Here is a 27455-nt window from a genome sequence, read left to right as displayed (position 1 = left end):
GGTGAACGCACAACACATACAGACAGCAAACTGTGTGCACGATCCCTGCCCTGCACAACTCCTCTCACTCCTGCTGGTGTGTGGAGAGGACTCCCTGTCAAACGGGAGGGGACACTACTCAAAGCAGAGGTGTGGGAGCGGAGCACTTTATTACTTTAATTCAATAAATAACAGCACTTATTATAGACGGTTACTGACTGCCTTCTGATTGGCAGTCAGATGGTCAATAATGAATACTGCGTGCTCATTGCCACAAACATACCCCGTGTATGGCAAGTGCCTGGTGGATGTATTGTTTAAATTCACGAACTCTCACGCTCTTATTCATTAATGTACTCACATGCTCTTAGGCTGAGTAGTGTGGGTTCACTTTGCTTCTCTTATCAGATCCCTACCTAAGCAATAAATCACAGACAACTTATGTGCATGGAAAAGTTGTAGGCCGTAGGCATTTTATTTTCTTACAGAAAATACAACACAACAAAATAATTACACTGCCATATGCTTTTGGGCACCTTGTGTCCAGTCCCGAAGTTGCCCAAGGCTCCTCCTGAGTCCTTGTTATCCCTGGGCCTTCGTTCCTGGGCACATGCCGCCTACGACATGTCTTGGACCGTGTACCGAAAGAGTACTCAGCGTTCCTTCTTCTGCCTGCTCCTTCTTTTCTTGGACCGTGTACCGAAAGAGTACTCGGCGTTTTTACTTCCGCTTGCTCCTTCTTTCTTGGACCGTGTACCGAGAGAGTACTCGGCGTACCTGCTCCTGCCTGCACCCTTCTACTTCCGTTATTATTGTAGGGTGGGTTGGGTGGCAAACGTTTTTCCTTCCCCTTATCCAGGCACTAAGAGCCTACCCGAGAGAGGTGAGTTCTTACCTGGTTTGTGCCGCCTCTCCTTTTCCAGGCTTACTTATACCCCCCCGGCCTTTTGTTCCGTCTTGGGGGCGGCCGCGTTACCCCCCCTGACCTCTTGCTGTTACATTTCGCACCTTCCCAGGTGCTGTTTCCTGCCCTTCCTGGGCTTTTGTTTCTTGTGGCGCCGTTCGGACGCCCCTCCCTACGCTTTCGCGCCGTTTTCCCCCACTCCGCGCCTAAACTCCCAGACCCTATATCGTCCCGTATTTCATGCGGCCCGGGCCTGGGTCATAGGCTGAGTAGTGTGGGTTCACTTTGCTTCTCTTACCAGATCCCTATCTAAGCAATAAATCACAGACAACTTATGTGTATGGAAATGTTGTAGGCCGTAGGCATTTTATTTTCTTACAGAAAATACAACACAACAAAATAATTACACTACCATATGCTTTTGGGCACCTTGCCTTGTGTCCAGTCCCGAAGTTGCCCAAGGCTCCTCCTGAGTCCTTGTTATCCCTGGGCCTTCGTTCCTGGGCATATGCTGCCACACCTGACCGGGTGTTCTTTACGCCCGCTCAGGTCCCCCCAAAAGAACCCTACCTACAACCTCGTTCTTGGAGTGCCCTAAAAATGTGTCGGAAAAAACCCCCCATCCCTTTCCTTGATAGGTGTACCCCGTCCTGGTGAAACATGTCCGGGTTGCTCCAGTGTAAGCCATGTCTTATGAAGTGCAGACCTGTGTTCCTGCAGTACTTTTCTACTGATTTATTTAGTTTCTTTCTAGCTATTTAAATTGCGTGCCTCTACTGTGCCCCATACCAGAACCATCTTGGTATTATTTCTGACATAAAGATCTCGGTTTTACACCAGCTGCGGGCTATGCTATGCAGCGGCTCGCAAATGTTCCTCTGTAATTTACCCCTATTTGTGCTCGCCAGGTCGTTCCCTCCGAGGTGTATAACCAGGTACTCGGGGGAGGGGGGGGTCCTTGAAAACTATCCGGTCCGACAGCCAGTCGTGAATGTCCTCCCAGTGCATCCCAGGGAGGCCTCACCAGGATGTAATCGGTGCCGTCCCTATGCATTAATAGCTGCCCGTCGACCTCTGGTCGGGGGTCTAGGAATTCTTGTGTGATGCATCTGGGACAGTGGTCCTTCTCTCTCCTGCCATTTTGGTCTGTTGCTCTCCCCAGTTTGATCTGCTTTAGCTTTCTCTAGCATTATAGACATCCCCTTGTCTCCCATACTAACATCCCTCCTTGCCAGGCCGTCTCTTGCCACCGTATTACTGGCCCCCGGCTCCCCTACCCTGAAAGCCCTGTAATATGCCAGCGCAAGGTGCTGCCCTGAACCGCGCCGCTTTGCCCGTGCTGCTACGTGCCTCTCGTAATACTTTTAACAGAATTATCAACTTCCCAAAGCTCACCCGCCTTCTGTTACCTGGTTTCTTCCCCTCTAATTTAGCCCATCCTCTCATAGCATATTTTATTCTAGCGCTGTCGGTTGGGTTCCGTATGCCCGACACTTTTGTGGTGCGCCGCCGCCCATCTTTTCTTTTTCCCTTTTGGCAAATTCCTCTTCAAGAATTTAACACATTTCTTCAATTGCAATTTTTCCTCTTTTACCTTGTTTCCACCAACCAGCTTTTCCTTTTCTCCTTTGGTAAATGCCCCTTCGAGACATTCACACCTTTATCAATAAAAAATGTTTCCACCTCTTTTACAACACATCTTTTTACCACTTTTCTTTTTTTCCCTTTGGCAAATGCCCCTCTGAGAAATTCACACATTGTTTTCAATTGCAATTTTTTCCGCCTCTTAACGCCTGTTTCCACCAACACCTCTTTTACCACTTTTCTTTTTTCCTTTTGGCAAATGCCCCTTTGAGAAATTCACACCTTTTTTCCAATTGCAATTTTTTCCACCTCTTTTACACCTGTTTCCACCAACCCATCTTTTACATGCTCTTCGTACTGCTTACCCGTTTTGTACGTGAGGGCGTTCCTGGTCAGCTTGTCGATGACCCTTTCTTTTCTCCGTTCTTCTCCCACTTCTTTTGAGTTGACCTTGTGGCCAGCCGTGCTTTCTTTTCTAGTGCCTCCAACGGGACCCATGCCTTCCGCGGCGTGGGCGTTTTTTCCTTGCCGGCGTCCGGTCTTAGCTCCCTGAATTTTTCCCACTGCAAGCGTGAGATTGCATCAGCCACCACATTTGCTTCCCCAGCGATATGCCTCGCCTTTATGCATCTATTCATTCTTATGCTTTCCAGCGTGATTGCCCTCATTAATTCCAACACTATTGTGCATGACGCACTTCCTTTATTTAACACGTGCACCACCGCCATGTTATCTGACCATACTGCTAACTCCTTGTTCCCTAGATCTTCCCCCAATGCGCATAACGCGACCCATATCGGGAAGGGCTCCAGCAGCGTTATGTTTTTTGTCCATTCTGCCACCTGCCATGTTTTTTGGCCACTCGCCTGCACACCATTGTTTCCCCAGTATTGCACCAAACCCAAGGCCACCTGCTGCATAGGTGAACAATACCCTTTTAACTTCCTCGTTCACCGGTGATCGCCATATCACCGACCATTGAAGTATTTCAGAAGTTCCACCCACACTTCCAGATCTTTCTTGATTCCTCCCCCTAACCTGACTCTGTGGTGCCCCCTTTGTAGCACCTCTCGTTTTCAGCTCAATACTTCTCTGGAACACCCTCCCCTGTGGTATGACTCTTCCTGCGACGTTCCGCTTTCCTGCCAGCGCTTGCAATTCTCTCACTGTCGCTAGCAGATCCGTCATCTTGTCACCAGGATCCGACACCTTCCTTTGTTTGAGTCAATTTCTCTTCCTAGGAATTGGATAATCTGCGTTGGGCCCACCGTTTTCTCCTCCGCCAGAGGAAAACCCCACTCGCTTGTTATTTCCATGATAAAATATGCTCCTGATATGGCGCACCCCATCGGGAGGCAGTTGTCGACGAAGTATTCCCCCTCCCAATGCCTACATAACCATCTTCGTGATCTGCTGTTGACTGGCAACAGACGGAATGCCATCCATGCCCCTTTTCCCGCTTTCCTGACCAGTTCTACTGCCTCCTCGAAGTCTGAATATGATACCGTTGCATCGCTCTGGGCCGTTTCTTGGTCTGTGTATTTCTGGAGCCATCTTTCCACCCTCTCGATTTTTACTGGCGTGGCCCCTTTCCCGCCCGAGTTCTTATTTCCGCGTCTCATCGCTTCTGCCGCTTGGAGCTGCGGCCCTTGTGCACTTGGAGCTGCTGTGGTCACACTTACATCTCTCGCACTTGTGGCTGAACTTGCACTTCCATCCCCAGCTACATGGTACCCCCTTTTCAAAACTCCTACATTGTCCTGGTTCTGCTCGCGTTGTCCCCGTGCTCCCACTGCCCCCCCCCTGTGTTATCGGGGGCAGGCTGCTCTGCCACCCTCTCTGTGACCCATAATATCTGCTCCGCAAACTCTGGTCTCTATTTCTGTCATAGCTGGATTCGTACTTTCTGCTGTTGTATCTATAATCCGCTTTGTAACCCTTCTGCCAATACTGCCTTCCCTGCTGCCCCCCTGTGCTCCGCTCCTTGGAATCCCATTTCTCCTTTAGCACATTAAATATGTAAAGATTAAAGTTTTCTTCATCCCAACCCATACCCGGAAAGCACTACATCTCCTTTCTGAACTCGTGATCGTACTCCAGCCATGCGTCACCTCCAAACGCTGCGTGTACCTTCAGCACCCTCTGTTGATACGCAACTAATGCTACCCCGTCTTCCGGGAAATTTTGTAATATAATTGTAGACATTATGGTGAAGGCCGACATCCAGTTGTCAAAATTCCTTACTACTGGCCCCTTTTTAAGTAAACTTTTCTCGTCCTCCTTCATGTCCTCTAGGGCCACATTCATCCCCCTCTTTTGACAATCTAACAATGTAAAGATATCGATCAATTCCTTCCTCCATATTTTTTTCCTTTACTTTGTCATTTATGTACCAAGCCATCGCTTTCATTGACCTGCCCTGTGCATCTTTACCCATGGTTGGCCTGCCATATTTCGTCATGAGTGGCCCCCCATTTTCTGCCGCTGCCACCGTTGGTGCTGCCTCCGGTGGTGTGTCCCCTGCCACTACGTTTGGCCCTGCCGGTGCACCTTGTGGTGCTGGGATTATTGGTGCCCCTTGCGGCACCGGGACTACGGGTGCCCGTTGTGGTGCCGGGACCGGGGTTTCCCTGGGTTCTACTGGTGCCCCTTGTGGTGCCGGGACCGGGGTTTTCCTGGGTTCTGCCCCTGCCCCCCTGCCCCTCTCTGTTTTCCCTGCTCACCACTCCCCTCCATTTTACCCAAGCCCTTAGATGATCCCTTTCTTCGTCATCGCTGCTTGCTTCAGTTGAGGAATTCCCCTGCTGCTCCTCCCTGGATCCCTTCCCCCGTCTGCTCTTCTTGTCATTGTTTCTGGGCGACTTACCCGAAACCGTGACGCAATTTTTTAACATTTTAACGATTTTATTCCCCACATTATTATTCACAGTACCTTTCTTTTTATCTTTTTTCTTTTTCTTGGTCGGTGCCTCTGTCTGTTCCTCTGATCTCTTCGACTCCGCTCTTCCCCTTTTCTGTCCTTGCGGTACCTCGTCTTCTCCTTCGCTGCTGCTGGGCTCTATGAACAGCAGAGGTGACGTTGTCTTCGCCCTTTCTTCTTTCTGCATTATCTCCAGCACCCATTGTGCCCCGTATTCCTTCTCTGCCTTTCTCGCCCATTCTGAGAATTCTTGGGCCCTTTTTGCTCTTCCTTCCGCCATCCTTCTCGTCTGAATTCTGTCAGCCACGCTTCCCGTTTTACCACAGCGAAAGTCCTTTGTTCGTTTGCAGCTGGTACTTCTGGGTCGCTCCTGCTCCTGCACCATTGGGCGACTCGTAGCCACTGCGTTTAGGACGAATTCCGAGAGGTAGGAAAAATGCGTGAGCCCGCAAGAGCAAACGTTTCTCCTTCCCCTAATCCAGGCACTAAGAGTCTACCCGAGAGAGGTGAGCTCTTACCTGGTTTGTGCCGCCTCTCCTTTTCCAGGCTTACTTATACCCCCCCGGCCTTTTGTTCCTTCTTGGGGGCGGCCGGGTTACCCCCCCTGATCCCTTGCTGTTACATTTCGCACCTTCCCAGGTGCTGTTTCCTGCCGTTCCTGGGCTTTTGTTTCTTGTGGCGCCGTTCGGACGCCCCTCCCTATGCTTTTGCACCGTTTTCCCCCACCCCGCGCCTAAACTCCCAGACCCTCTATCGTCCCCCATTTCATGCGGCCCGGGGCCTGGGTCATTCACGCACTCTGTTACTCATCTAGTCGCTCACTTTGTTTACTGCCCCCTTGCTTACTTACTCGTTCAGTTACGCATTCAGCCAATCTCCTCACCACTTATTCACGCACATCTCTAGTCACGTGTTTGTTCACGCGCATTTTGCCAAGCGCTCGCTTGCTCCCTCACTTATCACTCGCGTGCCTTCTCACACTTTTATTTACGCGCTTGAGCTTGTGAGAAAAGCCCTCGTTTTGTGCACTCCGTGGATGATTCCGTCTCAGAAATTATCCGCGGAGAAGCAGTCTCCGCCAGACATTCTGAGAATATTTTTCCAGGATTGGAAATTGGGCTTCCCTCCACTCCAGAGTCCTCTCTGGCGTGAAGTGCCCCCGGCTCTGAGGTTGCGCCAGGCTCAGGAGGCTGCCAGAAGACCTGCCAAAAATGTCCAGGCCTGGAATGTTTTCATTGGGAGACGACAGAACAAACTGTCACCCGAGATCAGAGGGCTCTCTTTCTTTCTTTCTTTCTTTCTTTCTTTCTTTCTTTCTTTCTTTCTTTCTTTCTTTCTTTCTTTCTTTCTTTCTTTCTTTCTTTCTTTCTTTCTTTCTTTCTTTCTTTCTTTCTTTCTTTCTTTCTTTCTTTCTTTCTTTCTTTCTTTCTTTCTTTCTTTCTTTCTTTCTTTCTTTCTTTCTTTCTTTCTTGGGCATTGTCAGCTGTGCGTTGGTCCCAGTACTGGAAAAGCAGGGCCAGGAGGAGATCAGGATTAATACATTTTTTTATTGGTGTCAGTTACCAGTGATGTTTTATTTCCACCTACTGTACAGTTTGTGCAGTGCAGACTTTTAACACAAATCACAACCGAATCAACACTGAATGATGATGAGAAGAACACGAACATTATTTTCGTCGAAAGCGACGCTGGAAAAAGCACGAGGGACCGGGCAACATGCTCCAATAGAAGAACCCCAAGCCCCATCGGAGGGGGGCCAGCTTTACCGAATCGTTTCGCTGAACCCTACACACAGAGCTATTTGTAGAGTCAGGTGCATTCTCGGTACAGAGAGGTGGCGGTCGAGTCGCGTGATGGAGACCATGGATTTCCTTACGAGAGAAACTGAAGACAATTTCACTACGGTTTTTTATTACATACAAGCAACGCTAATTTGTTAGTCCAACTCATGGCTCTAAGTGTTCCGGGCTTGGCGAGGCCGAGTCCAGGCAGTCTCCAAAACCTGCTCCCCAGCCGGGGCGCTGCCAAAGCTCCCACAGAATCGCACAGATAAGCTCCCAAGGCGATTATCATGCTGGTATGCCATGAGTCTGAAAGCTCCAGGATGGGACTCGAGCCAGTTCAGAATTGCAAGCAGCCAATCGCGGGAAACATAAAGTTGACACTGCACTGTTAGGATGCATGTTGTCACCAGGGCTGGCAGAAGACGTGTGTGTGTGTGGGGGGGGGGGGGGAGGGGTGTGTGGGGGGGGGGGTATGGAGGGGCGGGCGGCGGGTTGGGGGGTTGAAGGAGGCATTTATGCATTTTATGAGTGGAATGAAGCATTGGTTTGGGTCAGATATGAGGCCCACGGATTTTCAATCTGTGCCAGAGGTGTGGGTTTTGCTTCCATTTTCGGCATGTTGGAGTATTTTTCTTTATTTCCGTTCTTTATTTCATACCGTAACATCACAGTGCTTTCACTGTTTGCGTCCCTTTGGCATACAGACAGAATATTGGAGACTGGACAGTTATTGGCAAGTCAATGCGGATAACTCAGTGGGTTCAAGTGCCTGCTGTAGAGTTCTGTCTGTAACCTGAAGGGTTTAGATTTAGATTGCTGGAGGGCCAAATTAGGCTATTATTCCTCTGCTGTTCAATAAAATGAAAATCAAGATTTAAGGAATTAAGGTCCCTGGGAGAAGCTTCAGTTAGTTAGCGGCGTGTGTTCTTTGAATTGTCAATAAAACCAAAAATATTTTTTACTGCCTTGCTTTCTCTAGGACTCTGCTTCAGCAGCTGCAGAAGCTCCAGGCGTTGGTGTCCGGAAAAATTTCCCGACCGTATAAACTGGCGTCCACTCAGACAGGCACCTGCCTGATGGTATGTGACCGCTGATTACTGTGCACGTGCAGCTTGCGATTCACCTCACACCTCGAACCCTTCCTAAACCCTCCTACGTAAATTTTGGTTTAGCATTAATTGTAAGGATAGAATCCTTCAGCCTGGGTTAGCATTCCTTGTAAGAATAGAAACCTTCAGTCTGGGTTAGCATTCCTTGTAAGTATAGAAACCTCCAGTCTGGGTTAGTATTGTTTGCAAGAATAGAAGCCTTCAGCCTGGGTTAGCATTCCTTGTAAGTATAGAAACCTTCAGTCTGGGTTAGCATTCCTTGTAAGAATAGAAACCTTCAGTCGGGGTTAGCATTCCTTGAAAGTATAGAAACCTCCAGTCTGGGTTAGCATTGTTTGCAAGAATAGAAGCCTTCAGCCTGAGTTAGCATTCCTTGTAAGTATAGAAACCTTCAGTCTGGGTTAGCATTCCTTGTAAGAATAGAAACCTTCAGTCTGGGTTAGCATTCCTTGTAAGTATAGAAACCTTCAGTCTGGGTCAGCATTCCTTGTAAGAATAGAAACCTTCAGTCTGGGTTAGCATTCTAGTGAGTATAGAAACCTTCAGTCTGGGTCAGCATTCCTTGTAAGAATAGAAACCTTCAGCCTGGGCTAGCATTCCTTGTAAGAATAGAAACCTTCAGTCTGGGTTAGCATTCTAGTGAGTATAGAAACCTTCAGTCTGGGTCAGCATTCCTTGTAAGAATAGAAACCTTCAGCCTGGGTTAGCATTCCTTGTAAGAATAGAAACCTTCAGTCTGGGTTAGCATTCCTTGTAAGAATCAGAGACTTTATTGTGGGTTAACGTTCCTTGTGCTGATGGTTGTGCTCAGTCTGGATTAGCATTCCTTTTGTAATTTCTTTTTTTTCTTTTTCCTTTTGTAATGAATGTCCTCATTTATATTTAGCATTCCTTATGATGAGGACTCCCTCAGACTAGCGTAACACTCCTGGTCATGAGGATTCCCTCAGCATGGGTTGGAATTCCATGTAATGATAGATACCCTCAGTTTGGGCTAGTGTTCCTTGTGCTGAATCATGCCCACAGTCTGGATTAGAATATGGCATTAAACACCTGTTCCAAGGGCTGGAACAGGTGCTAACATTTTGGGGTCCTCATTAAATGCCAGAGCTTAACGCTATTACCATCCATCCCATGGGCTGGCATGGGATGGGGCGAATTTAAAGTATTTTAATTCCGTGAACGGGTTGCCTAACCTCCTGATTGGTTAGTTCCACCCCACCCTTCCCCCTGCAGGGTGCTAATGCCTTATAAGAATATAAACTTTCAGTCCCGGGTAGCATTCTTTGTAAGAATGTAAGAAAAGCTGGCTTTAGTGTGGGTTAGCATTGCTTTTTCGGATAAATGTCCTGAGTCTGGGTCAGCATTCCTTTTGTGATGAATGTCCTCATTTTACTTTAGCATTCCTTATGATGAGGATTCCATCAGTCTGGTTTAATGCTCCCTGTAGTGAGGATTCCCCAATATGGGTTAGAATGCCTTGTGTTAATGGATGCCTTCTCATTCCTTCTTGATGGACGCCCACCATCTGGACTAGTTTTTCTGGCATAATAGAACATCCAAGTCTGGTTTAGTATTCCACATAACACTAGATGAATTCGGTCAGAGTTAGCAGCCAATGTGCTAATGGATGCCCTCAGTCTGGATTAGCATTCCACATAAAACTGGATGCCTTCAGTCTGAGTTAGCAGCCCTTGTGCTAATGGACGCCCTCAGTCTGGATTAGCATTCCACATAAGACTAGATGCCTTCGGTCTGAGTTAGCAGCCCTTGTGCTAATGGATGCCCTCAGTCTGGATTAGCATTCCACATAAGACTGGATGACTTTGGTCTGAGTTAGTAGCCTTTGTGCTAATTGATGCCCTCAGTCTGGATTAGCATTCCACATAAGACTGGATGCCTTCGGTCTGAGTTAGCAGCCCTTGTGCTAATCGATGCCCTCAGTTTGGATTAGCATTCCACATAAGACTGGATGCCTTCGGTCTGAGTTAGCAGCCCTTGTGCTAATGGATGCCCTCAGTCTGGTTTAGCATTCCACATATGACTAGATGCCTTCAGTCTGAGTTAGCAGCCCTTGTGCTAATGGAAACCCTCAGTCTGGATTCACGTTCCACATAAGACTAAATGCCTTCGGTCTGAGTTAGCAGCCCTTGTGCTAATGGAAGCCCACAGTCTAGCTTAGCATTCTGTTTGCTGATGGATTCCCAGAGTCTGAGGTAACACCTCTTTTGAGGATCGATGCCCTTAGTGTGAGTTAGTTTTCATAATGATGAAGTCTTGCTAAGGTTGGCCATGTGTTCTTTGTGATAAAAATGTCCCCAGGCATGGTTAGCATTCCGTGTGATAATGGGTGAAGGTGATCTTCATGATGAAGAGTCGCTTGATTTGGCTCATCGTTCCTTGTGGTGGGAATGTCATTAGCCTTGCTTGTTAGCATATTGTGTGTAAATGGACTGCCACTGCGTGGGTTAGCCTTTCTTATGATTCGGATCTCCTCAGCCTCAGTTAGCATTCTTTGTGCTTAGATTTCCCTCAGCCTGGGTTAGCATTCCTTGTGATGGGAATGTCACCAGCCTTGGTTAGCATATTGTGTGTAAATGGACTGACACTACATGGGTTAGCCTTTCTTATGATTCGGATCTCCTCAGCCTCAGTTAGCATTCGTTGTGCTTAGATTTTCCTCAGCCTGGGTTAGCAGTACCTGTGATGAGAATGCCTGCGGTCTCGGTTAGCATGCTGTGGGTAAATGAATTCCCTCTGTTAGCCTGGGTCAGTGGGACTCCCAGACTGGAGCCACACCCCTGGTGACGAGGGTCTCCCTCAGCCTGTGTTAGAGTGCCTAATGAGGTGGCACTCCACCCCTTGATGCAGAAGCCTCTCATCTGGAGATGGCACTCTGTGTGGAACAGTATTTCCTGAGTGTAGTTTGGAGGGATTCGCACAGATGGACTTCAACGTTCCGTGGGGTGTGCGATTCCAACATTTTGGGTTAGTGTCCCCTGCTGTGATAGTCTCCATCAGCCGTGCTTAGTAGTCCCAGTGATGAGAGACGACATCTGATGAGTTCAAGTTCTGCGTAAGTTAGGGCTAACTCGGCCTTTTAAGCAGTCCCAGTGAGAAGGTACTCCCTCAGTATGACATAGGAAACCCAGTGTTGAGGGTGTTCATTTTGGCCCCTAGGTGTGAATGACCACCTCTGTGGCTTGGCATGCCTTCTGCTTGCCAGGATACCTCACTGTGAGTGCTCCTCAGGCAATGGATCCCAGTCTCGCTGAGACTCATGGAGACCTTGCATGCAACCACGTAGGACTTTCTTTGATGGTGGTCAACGGTCTTTTACCTCATTCTCGTTCTTTACCGCACAGGTGGTGGTGGTCTGCTTCGTGCTGGTGCTCGGATCCCTGCTGCCGTGCTTCCCAGAATTCTCCTCGGTGTCGCAAACGGTGAAAACAGTGCCCGGGGTGATGCCAGATGTGTACACGACAAGCCGAGGTGAGCCTGCCCCAGTAGTCACGTTTCAACTCGTTGGTGCGAATGGCTGTGTACAAGGGCGAGAACGTGATTTTGCATTCGTCGCCTCCATGCAGGCTCAGTGTCAGAGCATGTGTGTAGTGCACAGGGTCATATTGTCTTTCAAAGGAATGCAATGACTCACACAGGAACTGTAACCTTTCCTCTTCTCTTGTGTTCTGCTTAATACTGGCATTCCTGCTCACACATACCCAGAAACAACAGGTGTTCCTCCTTGCAGGGGACACATTTAGTGTTTCTTTCACTCTTCAGACGTCAATTTCCAGTTCTTCCATCCTCAGTGTCTGTTAATATGTCGCCTCGTGTGCACCCTTGCACCTCCCAGACTTTAACGGTGCCAGACACTTTCAGCTCTCAGTTCCTCCACCCTGCCATTTTGGTTTGGGAAAGCAGATTATTCTCATTTCAGTAGCGCATCGCCATATTTTGGTGAAGGTGCACCCGCTCAACTAACTTATTGAAAGTATCGGCACCATGTAACTGCACTGACTTCCAGATGGGCAAATATAAAACGTAATTAATCAGGGGCCGTGTATTTCCCAGAATGCACCAGTAGTACCGGAATAACACTCTCTACTGCACAGTGCTCAGTCTCTCTGTTTCCCATGTGCTCGTACTATGGAGGAGGGAAGCCTTCACAGCATGGGCTACTGAGGAGCAGGTGTAGCATACAGAATAGGTGGGGGCTGCCCGCCCCCAATACAGGTATGTGGTGTTCTCACAAATCAAACACTTGCTTGTGGAAACCTTTACATAACATGGACAATTTATGGATTTTTCTTATCGCTTGATTGATAAGGTCGAAGAGTTGCAGATCCTTCAAGGATCAAAAGTGGACCGAGTGCTAGAGTCAAAGGAACTAAAGCAGATCCGGGAGCTACAATCAAAGGAACTAAAGTTGACCCTAGTGCTACAATCAAAGGAACTAAAGTGGACCCCAGTGCTACAGTTAAAGGAACTAAAGCGAACCTTAGTGCTACAATCAAAGGAACTAAAGTGGACCGAGTGCTACAATCAAAGGAACTAAAGTGAACCCTAGTGCGACAATCAAAGAAACGAAAGTGGACCCTAGTGCGACAATCAAAGGAACCAAAGTGGACCCCAGTAGTACAATCAAAGGAACTAAAGTGAACCCTAGTGCTACAATCAAAGGAACTAAAGTGGACCCTAGTGCTACAATCAAAGGAACTAAAGCGGACCCCAGTGCTACAATCAAAGGAACTAAAGTGGACCCTAGTGCTACAATTACAGGAACTAAAGTGGACCCCAGTGCTACAAACAAAGGAACTAAAGTGGACCCCAGTGCTACAAAAAAAGGAACTAAAGTGGACCCCAGTGCTACAGTTAAACGAACTAAAGCGAACCTTAGTGCTACAATCAAAGGAACTAAAGTGGACCGAGTGCTACAATCAAAGGAACTAAAGTGAACCCTAGTGCGACAATCAAAGAAACGAAAGTGGACCCTAGTGCGACAATCAAAGGAACCAAAGTGGACCCCAGTAGTACAATTAAAGGAACTAAAGTGAACCCTAGTGCTACAATCAAAGGAACTAAAGTGGACCCTAGTGCTACAATCAAAGGAACTAAAGTGGACCCTAGTGCTACAATTACAGGAACTAAAGTGGACCCCAGTGCTACAAACAAAGGAACTAAAGTGGACCCCAGTGCTACAGTTAAACAAACTAAAGCGAACCCTACTGCTACAATCAAAGGAACTAAAGAGGACCGAGTGCTACAAACAAAGGAACTAAAGTGGACCGAGTGCTACAATCAAAGAAACTAAAATGGACCCTAGTGCTACAATCAAAGTAACTATAGTGAACCCTAGTGCTACAATCAAAGGAACTAAAGTGGACCCCAGTGCTACAATCAAAGGAACTAAAGTGTACCCTAGTGCTACAATCAAACAAACTAAAGTGGACCGTAGTGCTACAATAAAAGGAACTAAAGTGGACCCAAGTGCTACTGTCAAGGGAACTAAAGTGGACTTGAGTGCAACACTAAAAGGAACTAAAGTTGACCGGAGTGCTACAGTCAAAGGAACTAAAGCAGATCTGAGAGCTACAATTAAAGAAACTAAAGTGAACCCTAGTGCTACAATCAAAGGAACTAGAGTGGACCCTAGTGCTACAATCAAAAGAACCAAAATGTACCCTAGTGCTACAATCAAAGGAACTAAAGTGGACCCCAATGTTACAGTTAAAGGAACTAAAGTGAACCCTAGTGCTACAATCAAAGGAATGAAAGTGAACCCTAGTGCTACAATCAAAGGAACTAAAGCAGATCTGAGAGCTGCAATCAGAGGAACTAAAGTGGACCCAAGTGATACAGTCATAGGAACTAAAGTGGACCCAGTGCTACAGTCAAAGGAACTAAATTGGACCTGAGTGCTACAGTCAAAGAAACTAAAGCGGATCTGAGAGCTACAGTCAATGGAACTAAAGTGAACCATAGTGCTACAATCAAAGGAACTAACGTGATCCCTAGTGCTACAATCAAAGGAACTAAAATGGACCCTAGTGCTACAATCAAAGGAACTAAAGTGGACCCCAGTGCTACATTGAAAGGAACTAAAGGGAACCCTAGTGCTTCAATCAAAGGAACTAAAGTGAACCTTAGTGCTACAATCAAAGGAACTAAAGCAGATCTGAGAGCTACAAGCAAAGGAACTAAAGTGAACCCTAGTGCTACAATCAAAGGAACTAAAGTGAACACTAGTGCTACAATCAGAGGAACTAAAGTGGACCCTAGTGCTACAATCAAAGGAACTAAAGTGGACCCCAGTGCTACAGTGAAAGGAACTAAAGGGAACCCTAGTGCTACAATCAAAGAAACTAAAGTGAACCACATTGATACAATCAAAGGAACTAAAGCAGATCCGAGAGCTACAATCAAAGGAAGTGGACCCAAGTGATACAGTCAAAGGAACTAAAGTTGACACAAGTGCTACAGTCAAAAGATATAAAGTCGACCCCATTGTGACAGTTAAAGTAACTAAAGTGAACCATAGTGCTACAATCGAAGGAACTAAAGTGGACCCCAGTGCTACAGTTAAAGGGACTAAAGTGAACCCTAGTGCTACAATCAAAGGAACTAAAGTGAACCGTAGTGATACAATCAAAGTAACTAAAGTGGACCCCAGTGTTACAGTTAAAGGAACTAAAGTGAACCCTAGTGCTACAATCAAAGGAACTAAAGTGGACCCTACTGCTACAATCAAAGGAACTAAAGTGGACACCAGTGTTACAGTTAAAGAAACTAAAGTGAATCCTAGTGCTACAATCAAAGGAACTAAAGTGAACCTTAGTGCTACAATCAAGGAGCTAAAATGGACACAAGTGCTACTGTCAAGGGAACTAAAGTGGACTCGAGTGCAACACTAAAAGGAACAAAAGTGGACCCAAGTGCTATAGTGAAAGGAACTAAAGCAGATGGGAGAGCTACAATCAAAGGAACTAAAGTGGACCCAAGTGCTATAGTGAAAGGAACTAAAGCAGATGGGAGAGCTACAATCAAAGGAACTAAAGTGGACCCTTGTGCTGCAATAAAAGGAACAAAAGTGGACCCCAGTGCTACGGTTAAAGGAACTAAAGTGAACCGTAGTGCTACAAAGGAACTAAAGTGGACCCTAGTGCTACAATCAAAGGAACTAAAGTGAACACTAGTGCTACAATAAAAGGAACTAAAGTGAACCCTAGTGCCACAATCAAATGAACTAAAGCAGATCCGTGAGCTACAATCAAAGGAACTAAAGTGGACCGAGTGATACAGTCAAAGGAACTAAAGTGGACCCCAGTGCTACAGTTAAAGGAACGAACGTGAACCCTAGTGCTACAAACAAAGGAACTAAAGTGGACCCTAGTGCTGCAATCAAAGGAACTAAAGTGAACCCTGGTGCTACAATCAAAGGAACTAAAGCAGATCCAAGAGCTACAATCAAAGGAACTAAGTGGACCGAGTGATACAGTCAAAGGAACTAAAGTGGACCCGAGTGCTACAGTCAAAGGAACTAAATTGGACCTGAGTGCTACAGTCAAAGGAACTAAAGTGAATCTGAGAGCCACAGTCAAAGGAACTAAAGTGGACCTGAGTGCTACAGTCAAAGTAACTAAAGGAGATCCGTGAGCTACAATCAAAGGAACTAAAGTAGACCCGAGAGATACAGTCAAAGGAACTAAAGTGGACCCGAGTGCTACAAAGGTACTAAATTGGACATGAGTGCTACAGTCAATGGAACTAAAGTGGATCAGAGAGCTACAGTCAAAGGAACTATAGTGGGGCATAGTGCTACAGTCAAAGAAACCAAAGGGGACCCGAGTGCTACAGTAAAAGGAGCCAAAGTGGACCCGAGTGCTACAGTCAAAGCAAACAAAGTGGTCCAAAGTGTCACTCTGGTGGCTTTGTTACCTGCCCCACTCCTCTAGACTGTGGGTAGTTCGCTTTTTTGGTGAATGTTCCTATATATATCTGTCTGGTTTGTAGCCCCTGGTGAGCTGAGTGCCTCTTTGCCTTCTTGCCTCTCTGGCGCTAAATAAAGAATAAATAAATCACTCATATTTGTTTCTAGCTAATTTTTACTGATTCCACAACCCTTTCTTAATTTCTGTTGCACTGTGCCCTATAGCTGCTCCATGCAATTCCTCAAATTCCTGAAGGAAGCCAAATGTCTCTCTCGCCACCACATTGCATTCTTGCTGGTTACAGACCCCATGCTCTGTTATATGGTCTTTTAATCAAGCCTTTGATGAACCCCACCATATCCTAGAATTCTCAACCCCCCTCATTTGTTTAACATAATAATGGCCAAGCACCTATACTACACATCCACAGTCATTCAATAGATGTTTATAAAATGACCACATTCCACGTGCCTGTTTCCTCCTACCTGCTCCTTCTGTCTGGGATTTTAAAGGACCATGGTCTGGAAAGGAAATATTATTGATGGAGGTGCTTATGTCCACTAATTTCAAATTCGTCAAAAATAGATCAATCTTGAATTATCATCTTTGTCTAGGAGAAAAAAAGGAGAACCATGCATGCTTCAGCTATGTAACCCTATGTAAATCTTTCAGCTAAAAAATATTTATCATTTTAATCTCAGCCCTTGTCTTATTCCTAGATAGAGCACTAGTTAAACATGTTTGATTTAAAGTCACAAGTTCCTGGCAATGCTGAAGTCTTCCAATACAATATGGAGCATTACATTTACCTAATACTACTCCTATGCCGAAATAAAGATTGCCCCAAGGTCCTAGAAGACTTAGAAGAAGGTCGTGGCAAATCTCACAACATAATCTCCCACGTTTGAAATCAACCATCTCCTTACTCTGTTCCTTGTTCACCTTTGTTATTTGTTTTACTAATTCTACTTACCGCAGTAATCTACTAATTTACCAATTCACCATTTGCTCTATCTCTTTTTCAATCTCTTTCAATTACTAATCCCTTTGCCCGGTTTGTCCTTTGGTCTACCAGTACCTCTGATGCATTTCTGATGCCCATCTCTATTCCAATCTGCCACTTTATCTAAGCTAGCCAGAAAAAAAGGCAATTGTCATTCTATTGAACGGTCAAGCTGGCGGGTTCCACCATGTATACTTTTGCTTCAACACCCTGTAATGGGGTACAAAAATTACCCAACGTCCTTCTGTCCACAAACGTTCTATTCAGATCCGCCCTACAAACATTGAATGATTACTCTTCCCGAGTATAGTCAGTGACATGGCTGAACCAAAACAATTTTCCTCTGAGAAAAAGTGACCCATGTACACAATCAAGGCCTAGAAGCTCACTCCTCCCCTCTTCTATGAGAGAGAATTGTGTGAGTCATCTGTGTTTCCTGACTGAGGTCCCAACCCATCCAGTCTCAAAGGTTCTCCTTCAACCAACCTTTCATAAAAAATATGCATTCTGTCTCCTCAATCCCCTACTCAAAACCCACAACCCTGAGGTTACATCTACCTATTGTGGTCTCCAAATCTTCCAGCTTGTTCACAAGCAACTTAATCTGCCTCCAACTTCTATGTACCTTCAAATTCTGCCACCCCATTCTGCAATTCTTCCCCTTCTACAATCATCCAACGTATCTTGTTGTCCTCGCCTCCAGCACCTTTTATTACCCCTTGTAATTCTGTATTGTTAGCCTCCTGAAATGTAGTAGCCCTTCCTTAAAAGTGGACAGGAAGGATACCCCATCACGTGAGGACCCTTCCTTTGGACTCCTAAATTCCTTAACTGCTTTGAATATATTTCTAACGGTGGACATAATTTTCCAGATTCCCTTCTCAGCTTACACTCCTTTCCCCCTTTCCTTTCTTTTTCAAAGTTGAGATACAATCAGCTGAGCAATCCCTACAATGGTGTCTCCTGCTAGATGTTCCCATTTCGTGTCATTTCAGTCTGAACATAAGTCATCCATCTCAGCACTATTAATTAATTGACTTCCTAGGACCATCCAAACCTATCAGAACTACAGATGAAGTTCTGCCCTACCTTCCACCTTCTCCCCTCGCCTAGCAGAGATCTTTTTTTTCTTCTTGGGGGGACCGGATAAAGTGATCTTTGGCCAACCAGCTGAAAACCCTTCGCCCTTCCCTTACTTGCTGCTGATTGTTTTGTTTGGCTTTCTTCTTTGATCCTCTTTTTCTAATGTGCACCTGATCTGCCTGCTCTCTCTGCAGTACATGACTCTGTCTCCCCAAATTCTTCACATCTACTCCATTGACACCATCAACCCCATCCTCCAGTGTTAGGAAATCTCTTGTTTATCTCATGGCCATCCAATCCCTGCTGGAGAAAATATGTGGTCATGGTAGTAGAACAGTGACCTATCTCAGGTGGCCTTGATTCGACTCCTGGATCCCCAACGTGATCACAGTTAGCGACCCAGGGCTAGTCTAATCACCTTTATTCACCCCAACATTCTTCTCTGCAAAAATGGAGAACCTATATAAGTCTGTGGGATGCCATTTATGAATCAATTGATATTACAAATACATTGCAAATAAATAAATTAACCACTGTTGATAGAGTTAGAGCTGCATCAAGTTAGAGCCATGGGCTATAGAGAGAAGTGCAGCTCTCCTATAACTATGGCCCTCGTTCTACACAGGGTTTTCTGAAGTGTTGCATTGCCAGTTACCCATGGGCTTTCCCTCTTTCAGGCCAAGGCTTACTGATCCACATGGAAGTATGATATGCTGGTGAACCTTCAGCCAGAGGCACCACCGGCAGTCCTCTTTCACACTTGCCTCAGGGCCCTACTCCCCACACTCACTGCACTTGAGAAATAACCCCAGAGAGTGGCTTTCTCTGAACTTATCCAAGTCTCCACTGACTGAATGCACTTGGACCTTCCCCTCCCAGTGACCGTCTGTGCACTTGACCGATCCGTAAGCACCATGCCTGAAGTTTGTCTGTTTGTTCTCCCTTGTCTTGACTCCTTAATTGCACTGGTTAAACTGTGGAATGTCTGTCAGGGCAAGTTGCTGTATCGCCAACTGTTAAATGTATTTTACACACTTACTATGCCTGTGCAGACTCTTATCATTCAGAATTTCAAGGGCTCTGAGTGACTGGTGTTTTTCCCCATGTTGCCACCGTCCTTGAGTGCTTTGAAACACTGCCTGGGTATAGGCGCTTTATAAATAACCAATACCATACCATATCACTGGCTTTGTCACAGCTGTGTTATTTTCTAGTGTCAAGCATGCCTCTGCTTCTTGGAAGTTGTGGTCTTGTAACTAAATTGGCCATTGCAGTCTAGGATAAGCTGAGTTTGAATTGCACCCGAAAACTGACTAGATTGTATAATTTTCTGGGCATACTACATTTCTGAATCCAAGTTACTATAGCTGCCAAAACGTGCAGTACTTAGAAACTGGCTAAGAGCCGTTATATGAGCATACCAAACAGATCAGTTTCATCTTTTGCTTTGGGTGTACATTTGTAATACTACAACCAATAATAATAATAATGTTTTGTATAGCACTTTATGTCAGATTCCTCCCGCTACTAAGCACTATAGAAATATGTGTAATTATTATTTTCCAACTTCATGGTGCTCAATGTTCAGCCTTAGAAGTTTGCAGGTTAAGCTATGCCTAACTAAAAACTTCCCTGATGCATTTACCAGTATCATACTCCAGCATGTGCCAATGCCAGTTCTCATTATGTGGGCAGGTTTGACCGCAGTAGATTTCATCTAGCGTGAATTGGTCGAATTTCTTTTTGCTGCATTTTACCGCAAATGTATGTGGGGGTGGGCTAGAGGAGTAATAAAGGTAGGGGATTACTGGGGGTGGCCTCCCCTGCTTACAGCTGAAGTACAATGTCCCTAAAGAAAAAAGAAATTCAACCAATTCTCCCTCGATGAAATAAATTCGACGAAATAGCACAGAACCGAGCAGAACAAGGTAGCAATTTTCCACTCAGTGGTGTAGCATGGACTCATGAGAGCATCTGACAGCACCAAGGAAGCCGTCCCTGTAGGCGATGGCCTACTAGATGGCTTGGTTGGGCCATGGGGTAAAGAGGGTGGTCTGCACCACTGTTTACACTGTTATATGCACAATACCTGCCACACTCTGGAGCATAGACATGTTCCAACACACACAAATGGCACTATCTCTCAAATGAATCCGCCGCAATATACTGAACTCGCCTTACATACCGCTTATGTGAAGTCTCTACCCATGTCTCACACACCCTGCCATGTCTTCCCTCTGACATGTGACATGAACAGCTGCTGAATGGTTAGAATTGCTCAAGGTTATGACAAGAACTAACGCATGTATCTGATCACTTTTTGTGCACATTAAGGGTCAGTTTAGAGACATTCTCTATATGCTGCAATAAGTGCACTGCGGCTATAATAAGGGCGACAGTCTCTGTGTGTCTATGCATGCTTGTATGGGCGGAATGTTTCTGCAAGTTTCTAGGAGCATGCACGTTTGTGTGTGTGTGATTGCATTAATTGGAGGGATCCAGATGCTGATCTCTCTGTGCTAACCACTGCCTCCTCTCTCCTTCGCAGTGCGATCTCGGAGCCTTCTCTTCTATGATGAGGCAGGCTCAGTGGAGGACAGCTACAGCTCTTTCCTGATGGCAGGAGCAGCAGAGAGCTGGGACCCAGATGACGCGCCCACCGAAGAGAGGAAGGACCTGGATCCGTCTTATGGTCACCTGGCGCAGTCCCATGAGGACACCAGGTACCTGAGCAAGTCTCAGGTGGAAGTGCCGGACCTGAACCAGACGGATACAGACATCCCCCACCGGAAAGAGAGGTACCGCAAGAGGTGAGTGCGCCCAGTACCTGGTGAATGCTCAAGCGCAACAAAAGGTGGATGTGAGTACTAAGCACATCAACACAACCCTACCGAAAGCGCTGTAAAAAAGAAAGCTCAAAGGGCCATAGCCAGTAGAAAGGGTACTAAAGCCCTTCCTTAATGCATTCCAAATACGCATTGGCACTGCTGTAATTCATTCATTTGGTAATTTCTATAGCGCCTTTCACCATAAATATGGTCCAAACACGCTTGTTGGTCAATTTCCATCTGAGGGACCGGAGTCCAAATTTGGGGGAATTGTGAGGTGCTATTATGCATGTGTGCATTTCAGCCATTAAAGTTATGTGAGGGTGGCCAAGACCCTGTTTGTCGCTCATGTCTGAATGGCGAGTGGATGGGCACAGCAGAGGTGAACAACGAACTAAACAGGGTGGATTGTGTTTAAGGAGGTAGAAAAAATATATGGGTAGCTACAGTTTGAATATTTGTCATTAAAGGTAGCTTCATTCTTATGGCAGAGGTGTTGTGCAATAGTGTTTGTGTTATATGCGAGTGAAGGGTGTGTTGAATGAGCCCGTTCCTTCTGCTAAATTACAAAGGTGCAGTGTGCGAGGGGGGGGGAATGGGTTAGCTGTACAAACAACAAAGTTAACATCCTGAGTTCAATCTATGTACAAAGAGCGGCGTTACATATCACCTAGGAGAGCAGGGCCTAAAATGCGTTGGAAGACTAAATGAGAACAGATTTAGGAAAACACCTAGATTTAAAAGGGGAGCACGGTCTAAAATGTGTGGACAGACAATGAGTAAATGATTTAAAAAAAAAAACACCTTATGCAATATAAGGCTACCATACATGATTAGGCCAAAACACAGAATAAGGCTACACCACACAAATAGGCCAAAAGCAGAATATGGCCACCACACACAGCTACGCCAAATACAGAATTTGGATGCCTTGCACAACTAGGCCAAATGCAGATTATGGCTACCACACACAACTAGGCTAAATGCAGAATATCGCTACGCCACACAACTAGGCTAAATGCAGAATATGGTTACCTTGCACAAATAGGCCAAAAGCAGAATATGGCCACCACACACAGCTACGCCAAATACAGAATTTGGATGCCTTGCACAACTAGGCCAAATGCAGATTATGGCTACCACACACAACTAGGCTAAATGCAGAATATCGCTACGCCACACAATTAGGCTGAATGCAGAAAGTGGCTACCTTACACAATTAGGCTAAAGGCATGTAGCTATATGATGTTAGGTAATAAGAGTGGAGGGGTTTTACTGGAATACAGTACTGGCTGTACTCCCCACCCACACCACCCTTACCTTATCTGTCACTGCAGGTTGTCTGCATCAAGTATCCCAGATGAATACGGGCAAACACAGAGTGGAGCTGCTTGGGAGGGAGTTGCCTTTTGCCTCAGGCCCTTAGCCGATGGCTGCCCGGGAAAGGCTGCCCTGGGAGGGCTGGCAAAGAAGGGTGTTTCCTGGTCATGTGACCAAGCATACAGGCCAATAGGAGGGAGTGAAAAGCAGGCAGGGGCCTATGGATTCCTAAAAGCAATCCAGGGAAGACTACTAAAAAGGATAGGAACCCATCACAAAAAGACATTATTTGGAAATCCCACTAAAAACACAGACAACACCCCCCCCCCCCAAAAAGAACCAAAAAGGCTGGAAACGTTTTACCAGGTACTTGCTGTACATGATGTATATGTATTACTAACAGCAAACCATGGAAAACCACTAACAAAGGGCAGGCACCCTTGACTCCCTTAGCCAATTGCTATCAAGATGGTAGGAGAGAGGAAAAGGGAACAGAAACAAAGGACTTCAACCTCTAATGCAGTCCTCTCTAGAAGTTGATCCAGCACAAAAACGATTTGAAAATCCCACTAAAACCACAGACTAAATCCCCCCAAAAGACCCCAAACAGGCTGGAAACATCTTACCAGTGGCTTGCTGTACAGGATCCTATGGGTTGCTAAAAGCAAGCCAGGGAAAACCTCTAACAAAAGACAGGCACCCCAGCACAAACACAATTTGGAAATCCGGCTAAAATTGCAAGATAAACATTTTGCATTTAGAAGGTGTGGTGTGATCTATGCATTCTGTAGAATTGCAATGGCTGGGGGAAATGGCTTCCTTTGCAGTATGCCCTTTTCAGGGCTAAGCCCTTTCCTAATGAGTTCAGTAGCTCTCAATATGATCAGGGTAGAAGCTTTCAATACTTTTAGGGTGGAGGATCTCTCAATATAATTAATATAATCAGTGGCACATTCAGTATGGGAGCACTGGCTTTTTAAATATTATCAGGGCAATGACTATCAGCATGACAGCGATTCTCTCAATATCGCCAGGCCAGTGGCTCCCTCAGTAGCCTTAAATAGAATTAATATGATCCGGGCAATTCCTATATCAATATTATTAGGGCAGTGGTTCAGTAAGATTAGTAGTATCACCCAGGCAGTGGCTCACGGAATTGCATTAACATCATCCGGGAAGTGCCTCTAGCAATATCATCTGGGCAGTGCCTCACTCAGTAGCATTAATATCATTTGGGCACTAGCTCACTCGGTAGCATTATTAACAAATAGGCAGTGGCGACCTGAGTAGCATTAGCAGCATCTGGGCAGTGGCTCTAGCAATATCATCTGGGCACTAGCTCACTCAGTAACATTTTTATCATCTGGTCAGGGGCGACCTGAGTAGCATTAATGACATACCACGGGTGGTGGCTATAGCAATGTCATTAGAGCAGTAGCTCACTCAGCAGCATTAATATAATGTGGGCAGTGTCTCACTGAGTAGCATTGATATCATCGGTGCAGCTGCCCTCTCAGCAATATTAATAACATCCGTGCTGTGGCTCACTGAGAAGCATTAATATCATTTGGATACTAGATCACTAGCAATGTCACCAGGGCAGTAGCTCACTCAGTAGCATAAATATTGTTTGGGCAGTGGCTCACTGAGTAGCATCAATATCATTTGGACACTAGATCACTCAGTAGCATTATTATCATCTGGGCAGTGGCTGACTTTGTAAGATTAATATCATCTGGTCAGTGGCGACCTGAGTAGCATTAATAACATCCGGGTGGTGGCTCTAGCAATGTTATTGGGGCAGTAGCTCACTCAGTAGCATTAATATAATTTGGGAAGTGGCTCACTGAGAAGCATTAATATCATTTAGGAAGTGACGTTGGCAATATCATCTGGGCAGTAGCTCACCCAGTAGCATTAATATCATCTGTGCAGCTGCCCACTCAGTAACAATATCATCTTGGCAGTGGCTCACTCAGTGAAAGTAATATCACCTGGGCAGTGGCTCACTCAGTAAAAGTAATATCACCTGGGCAGTGGCTCACTGAGAAGCATTAATATCATCTGCGAAGGGACGCTGGCAATGTCATAAGGGCAGTAACTCACTCAGTAACATCAATATTATCTGGGCAGTGGGTCATCTGGGCAGTGGGTCACTGAGTAGCATTAATATCATCAGGGCAGTAGCTCATTCAGTAAAAATATCCTCCGGGGGAGTGGCTCTAAAAAGGGCAGGTGCTCACTCAGGGGTCACTGGGCAGTGACGCACTTAAGATCTCCTGTTTAGTGTTGCAGATGATCCTGGAGTCAATTCCGACCCGAGTTCACGCCTCTGTTAATAGCAAACTTACTTCTCTGATCAGAGAAGAGACCTTCTGCCCTCTCTTATAAAAGGACATCACAGTTTCCTCGCTGCCACTTGGAGTCAAAGGAGCATGCTGCTGGCCTGCCCACACATTAGATGGCAGGAGGGGGGTTGCTTGCAGTTGGTTTAAACCTGTCATCGTATTGACGGTGTTTGATAAACATGCCCGATGTCCGATCACAAGGGCGGCCACTAAAAGATCCTGAATTAGGTTCAAATATCTATGTGGCTGTCATATTCCTGAGAGCTGCACCTCTTGGGCTGAAAAAGAAAGGTATGAAAAGGGGCTGCTCATAAGGTAACGCTATTCATCTCATATGGAGCAAAAATAGACGATTTTCATTTAGTAGCTGAAAAACCACAGTGCTTGGCTCGGTGGCTCTGAACTGTATGTGACATTCCTGGCCGTGGTATTAGGCAGTGCTGTGACACGTGTGCTTGAAATTTCAATGACATACTTTTCAAAAAGAAGCACCATTCAGGGCTGGAATGCATTTACATGTGCCTTTATGAATTTCATCAAATGCACATGCTATCTATTCACCCAACTAGACCTGATCTCTAAATACAGTCTTCACATGCAGGCGCTCTGCATAGCCTAGACATATACTCATTCCATACATATCGTCATTCATATGTCCCCTCAAGGTAGTAAAGAAGAAATGTATTTCACACAATAAAAGCAGCACTCACTACACTTTTCTGATGTTTCCCTTTCCGTGAACATGTCCACAGGTGGGGTTAGTATGTGCAATCAACACATACATATCACATACAATTAAATGCATGGACATTGCGACAATATGGTAGGACCTTTTCAGGGATCAAGCATGGTCCATTTATAATTCCATTTCTAAGCTGATCCAGTATCTCACAGGAGCAAAATCAAAATCACCTGTGCCTCCCAAAGGCCTCATACCTGTGTTACAATGTGGTATCACATTAAACATGGCGACACTCTGCGTCTTAGCCTTATCGCAGTGCAGCTGAAGATTCTGTCCTACAGGAAATTCAAACGTTGGCCTTTATCAGAATCCCGCACTGCTGTCCCGCTGAACTACCTCGTGTGCTAAATCTGATGCTATCGCAGATGGACGATATTCCGGAATGGTGCATATCTGTGTTTGCACTGCAGCCAGCAGGCCATCAATGTCCCAGCCGCAGTCCTATAGAAGGACCTCATTGCTATACATTGAGTGGTCATGTGCGTTAGACTCGGCAAATGGGCATCTCTGATTAACATTAGATTGAAGTGAGGGAAAAGATACAGCATGTTCACTAAGACATGAGATATCACAGTTCCCATGAGGATTCCTTTAGGGGTTGGAGAAACAAGACCATGGGCCTCATTACGACCCAGGCGGTAAGGGGTTTACGGCAGCGTAAACAGCGCCGACCCTTACCGCCTGAGTACGAGGTCCCTTAGCGCCATGGCGGATTTAACACCTGCTTTTAGCAGGTGTTAAAATCCATGGCGCTAAGGGACCATGGAGTTAATTACGCCACCGTAATTTACGGTGGCGTAATTAACGCCTTCCCCACTCCCATTATGCCCTATGGGGCAAAAATGGGAATGGGGAAGGGTAAATGGGGATTGGGGACTTACCGCCCCGCCAAGGTCGGAATGGGGCCCCATCTCTTCAGTGGAATGGATCTGGACCCCTGGAAACAGTTACAGTTGGCACTGATGGAGGGCTCCAGGGTTGTAGTGGGCCATTGGCATCCAAGTAAACTCAGGGTCGTTGGCCAACAATTGGAGGGAACTGATGGCACTATCCAGAGTCCTTATGGTATTTGCCCCTGAACCATTTCCAGATCACTGGTCCTAACAGACACTATCAGAGCCAGAGTGTATGTGAATCACCAGTCATTCGATTAGAAATATGTAAGGACTTGGCTCATCATTCAAGACCTTGGGCACATCCCGGAGGGCTCTTCACGGTCCAGAGAGGGAGAGTGTGTGGGACGATGCTCTCAGGAGGGTATTTACTCCTTTTCAGAACATCTGTATCTTCATGTATCTCTTCAGTGATATGTGTGATGCTGTGAGCACCGTTAACAAACACATTTGCAAATCACCACAGTACTCTCCAACCGAGGTGCTGCTTCTGTCCCTGGGCACTTGCTAGTTTGGGCACAGGATGCCATTTCTTTCGTTGGCCAAATGATGTAATGCCTGCCTTCCCTACCAATTCTGAGATGACCGCCAAGAGCAAAGCAGATACATCTGGAGTCATTCGAATTGGCCCCAAGGGGCAAAGGAACTCCCGTTTCCCCTTCTTCTGCAAATGGCACCCTCCCTTTCTTGGGTGCTCTCAGTGATTCCAACACTGATTAGATTCTCCGTTTTGTTTCTTCCCATCCTTAAGAGTCTTTCTCTATCAGTCTGGGTCTCAACACAGAGGGTTAACTAGCAGTCAGGGTCTCCTTCCACCTTAAGACTAAGCAGCAGACACTGGTCGTCTTTAGATACTTGATGTTCTTCTAAAACAGTGATTCCCCTCTCTTTTGATCTGATTCTCATTTTATCCAGCGTTATATTCTGATAGGCTTAGCCATATCCAGCTTAGGATCTTAGCTTGCCGCTTTGCAGGCTTTTCTGTTTCCATGGGTTGGTACTGTTTCTTTTTTTACCCAAGGATTCT

General features: G+C 46.0%; 1 protein-coding gene across 1 annotated transcript in view; it reads left to right on the top strand.

Moving 5' to 3' along the window:
- CREB3L1 (cAMP responsive element binding protein 3 like 1) overlaps positions 1-27455 on the top strand; it is a 411915-nt gene that overhangs the window by 366235 nt on the left and 18225 nt on the right. Inside the window, exons 10-12 of the mRNA XM_069623240.1 lie at positions 8151-8250; positions 11646-11772; positions 20846-21107. Coding sequence (XP_069479341.1) covers positions 8151-8250; positions 11646-11772; positions 20846-21107 — 489 coding nt within the window. The remainder of the gene's footprint in view (positions 1-8150; positions 8251-11645; positions 11773-20845; positions 21108-27455) is intronic.

This window comes from Ambystoma mexicanum, chromosome 11, assembly GCF_040938575.1.
Source record: "Ambystoma mexicanum isolate Mex_15411 chromosome 11, UKY_AmexF1_1, whole genome shotgun sequence".
In the NCBI taxonomy this organism is placed as follows: Eukaryota; Metazoa; Chordata; class Amphibia; order Caudata; family Ambystomatidae; genus Ambystoma; species Ambystoma mexicanum.
This window is presented reverse-complemented; position numbering and strand designations above follow the sequence as displayed.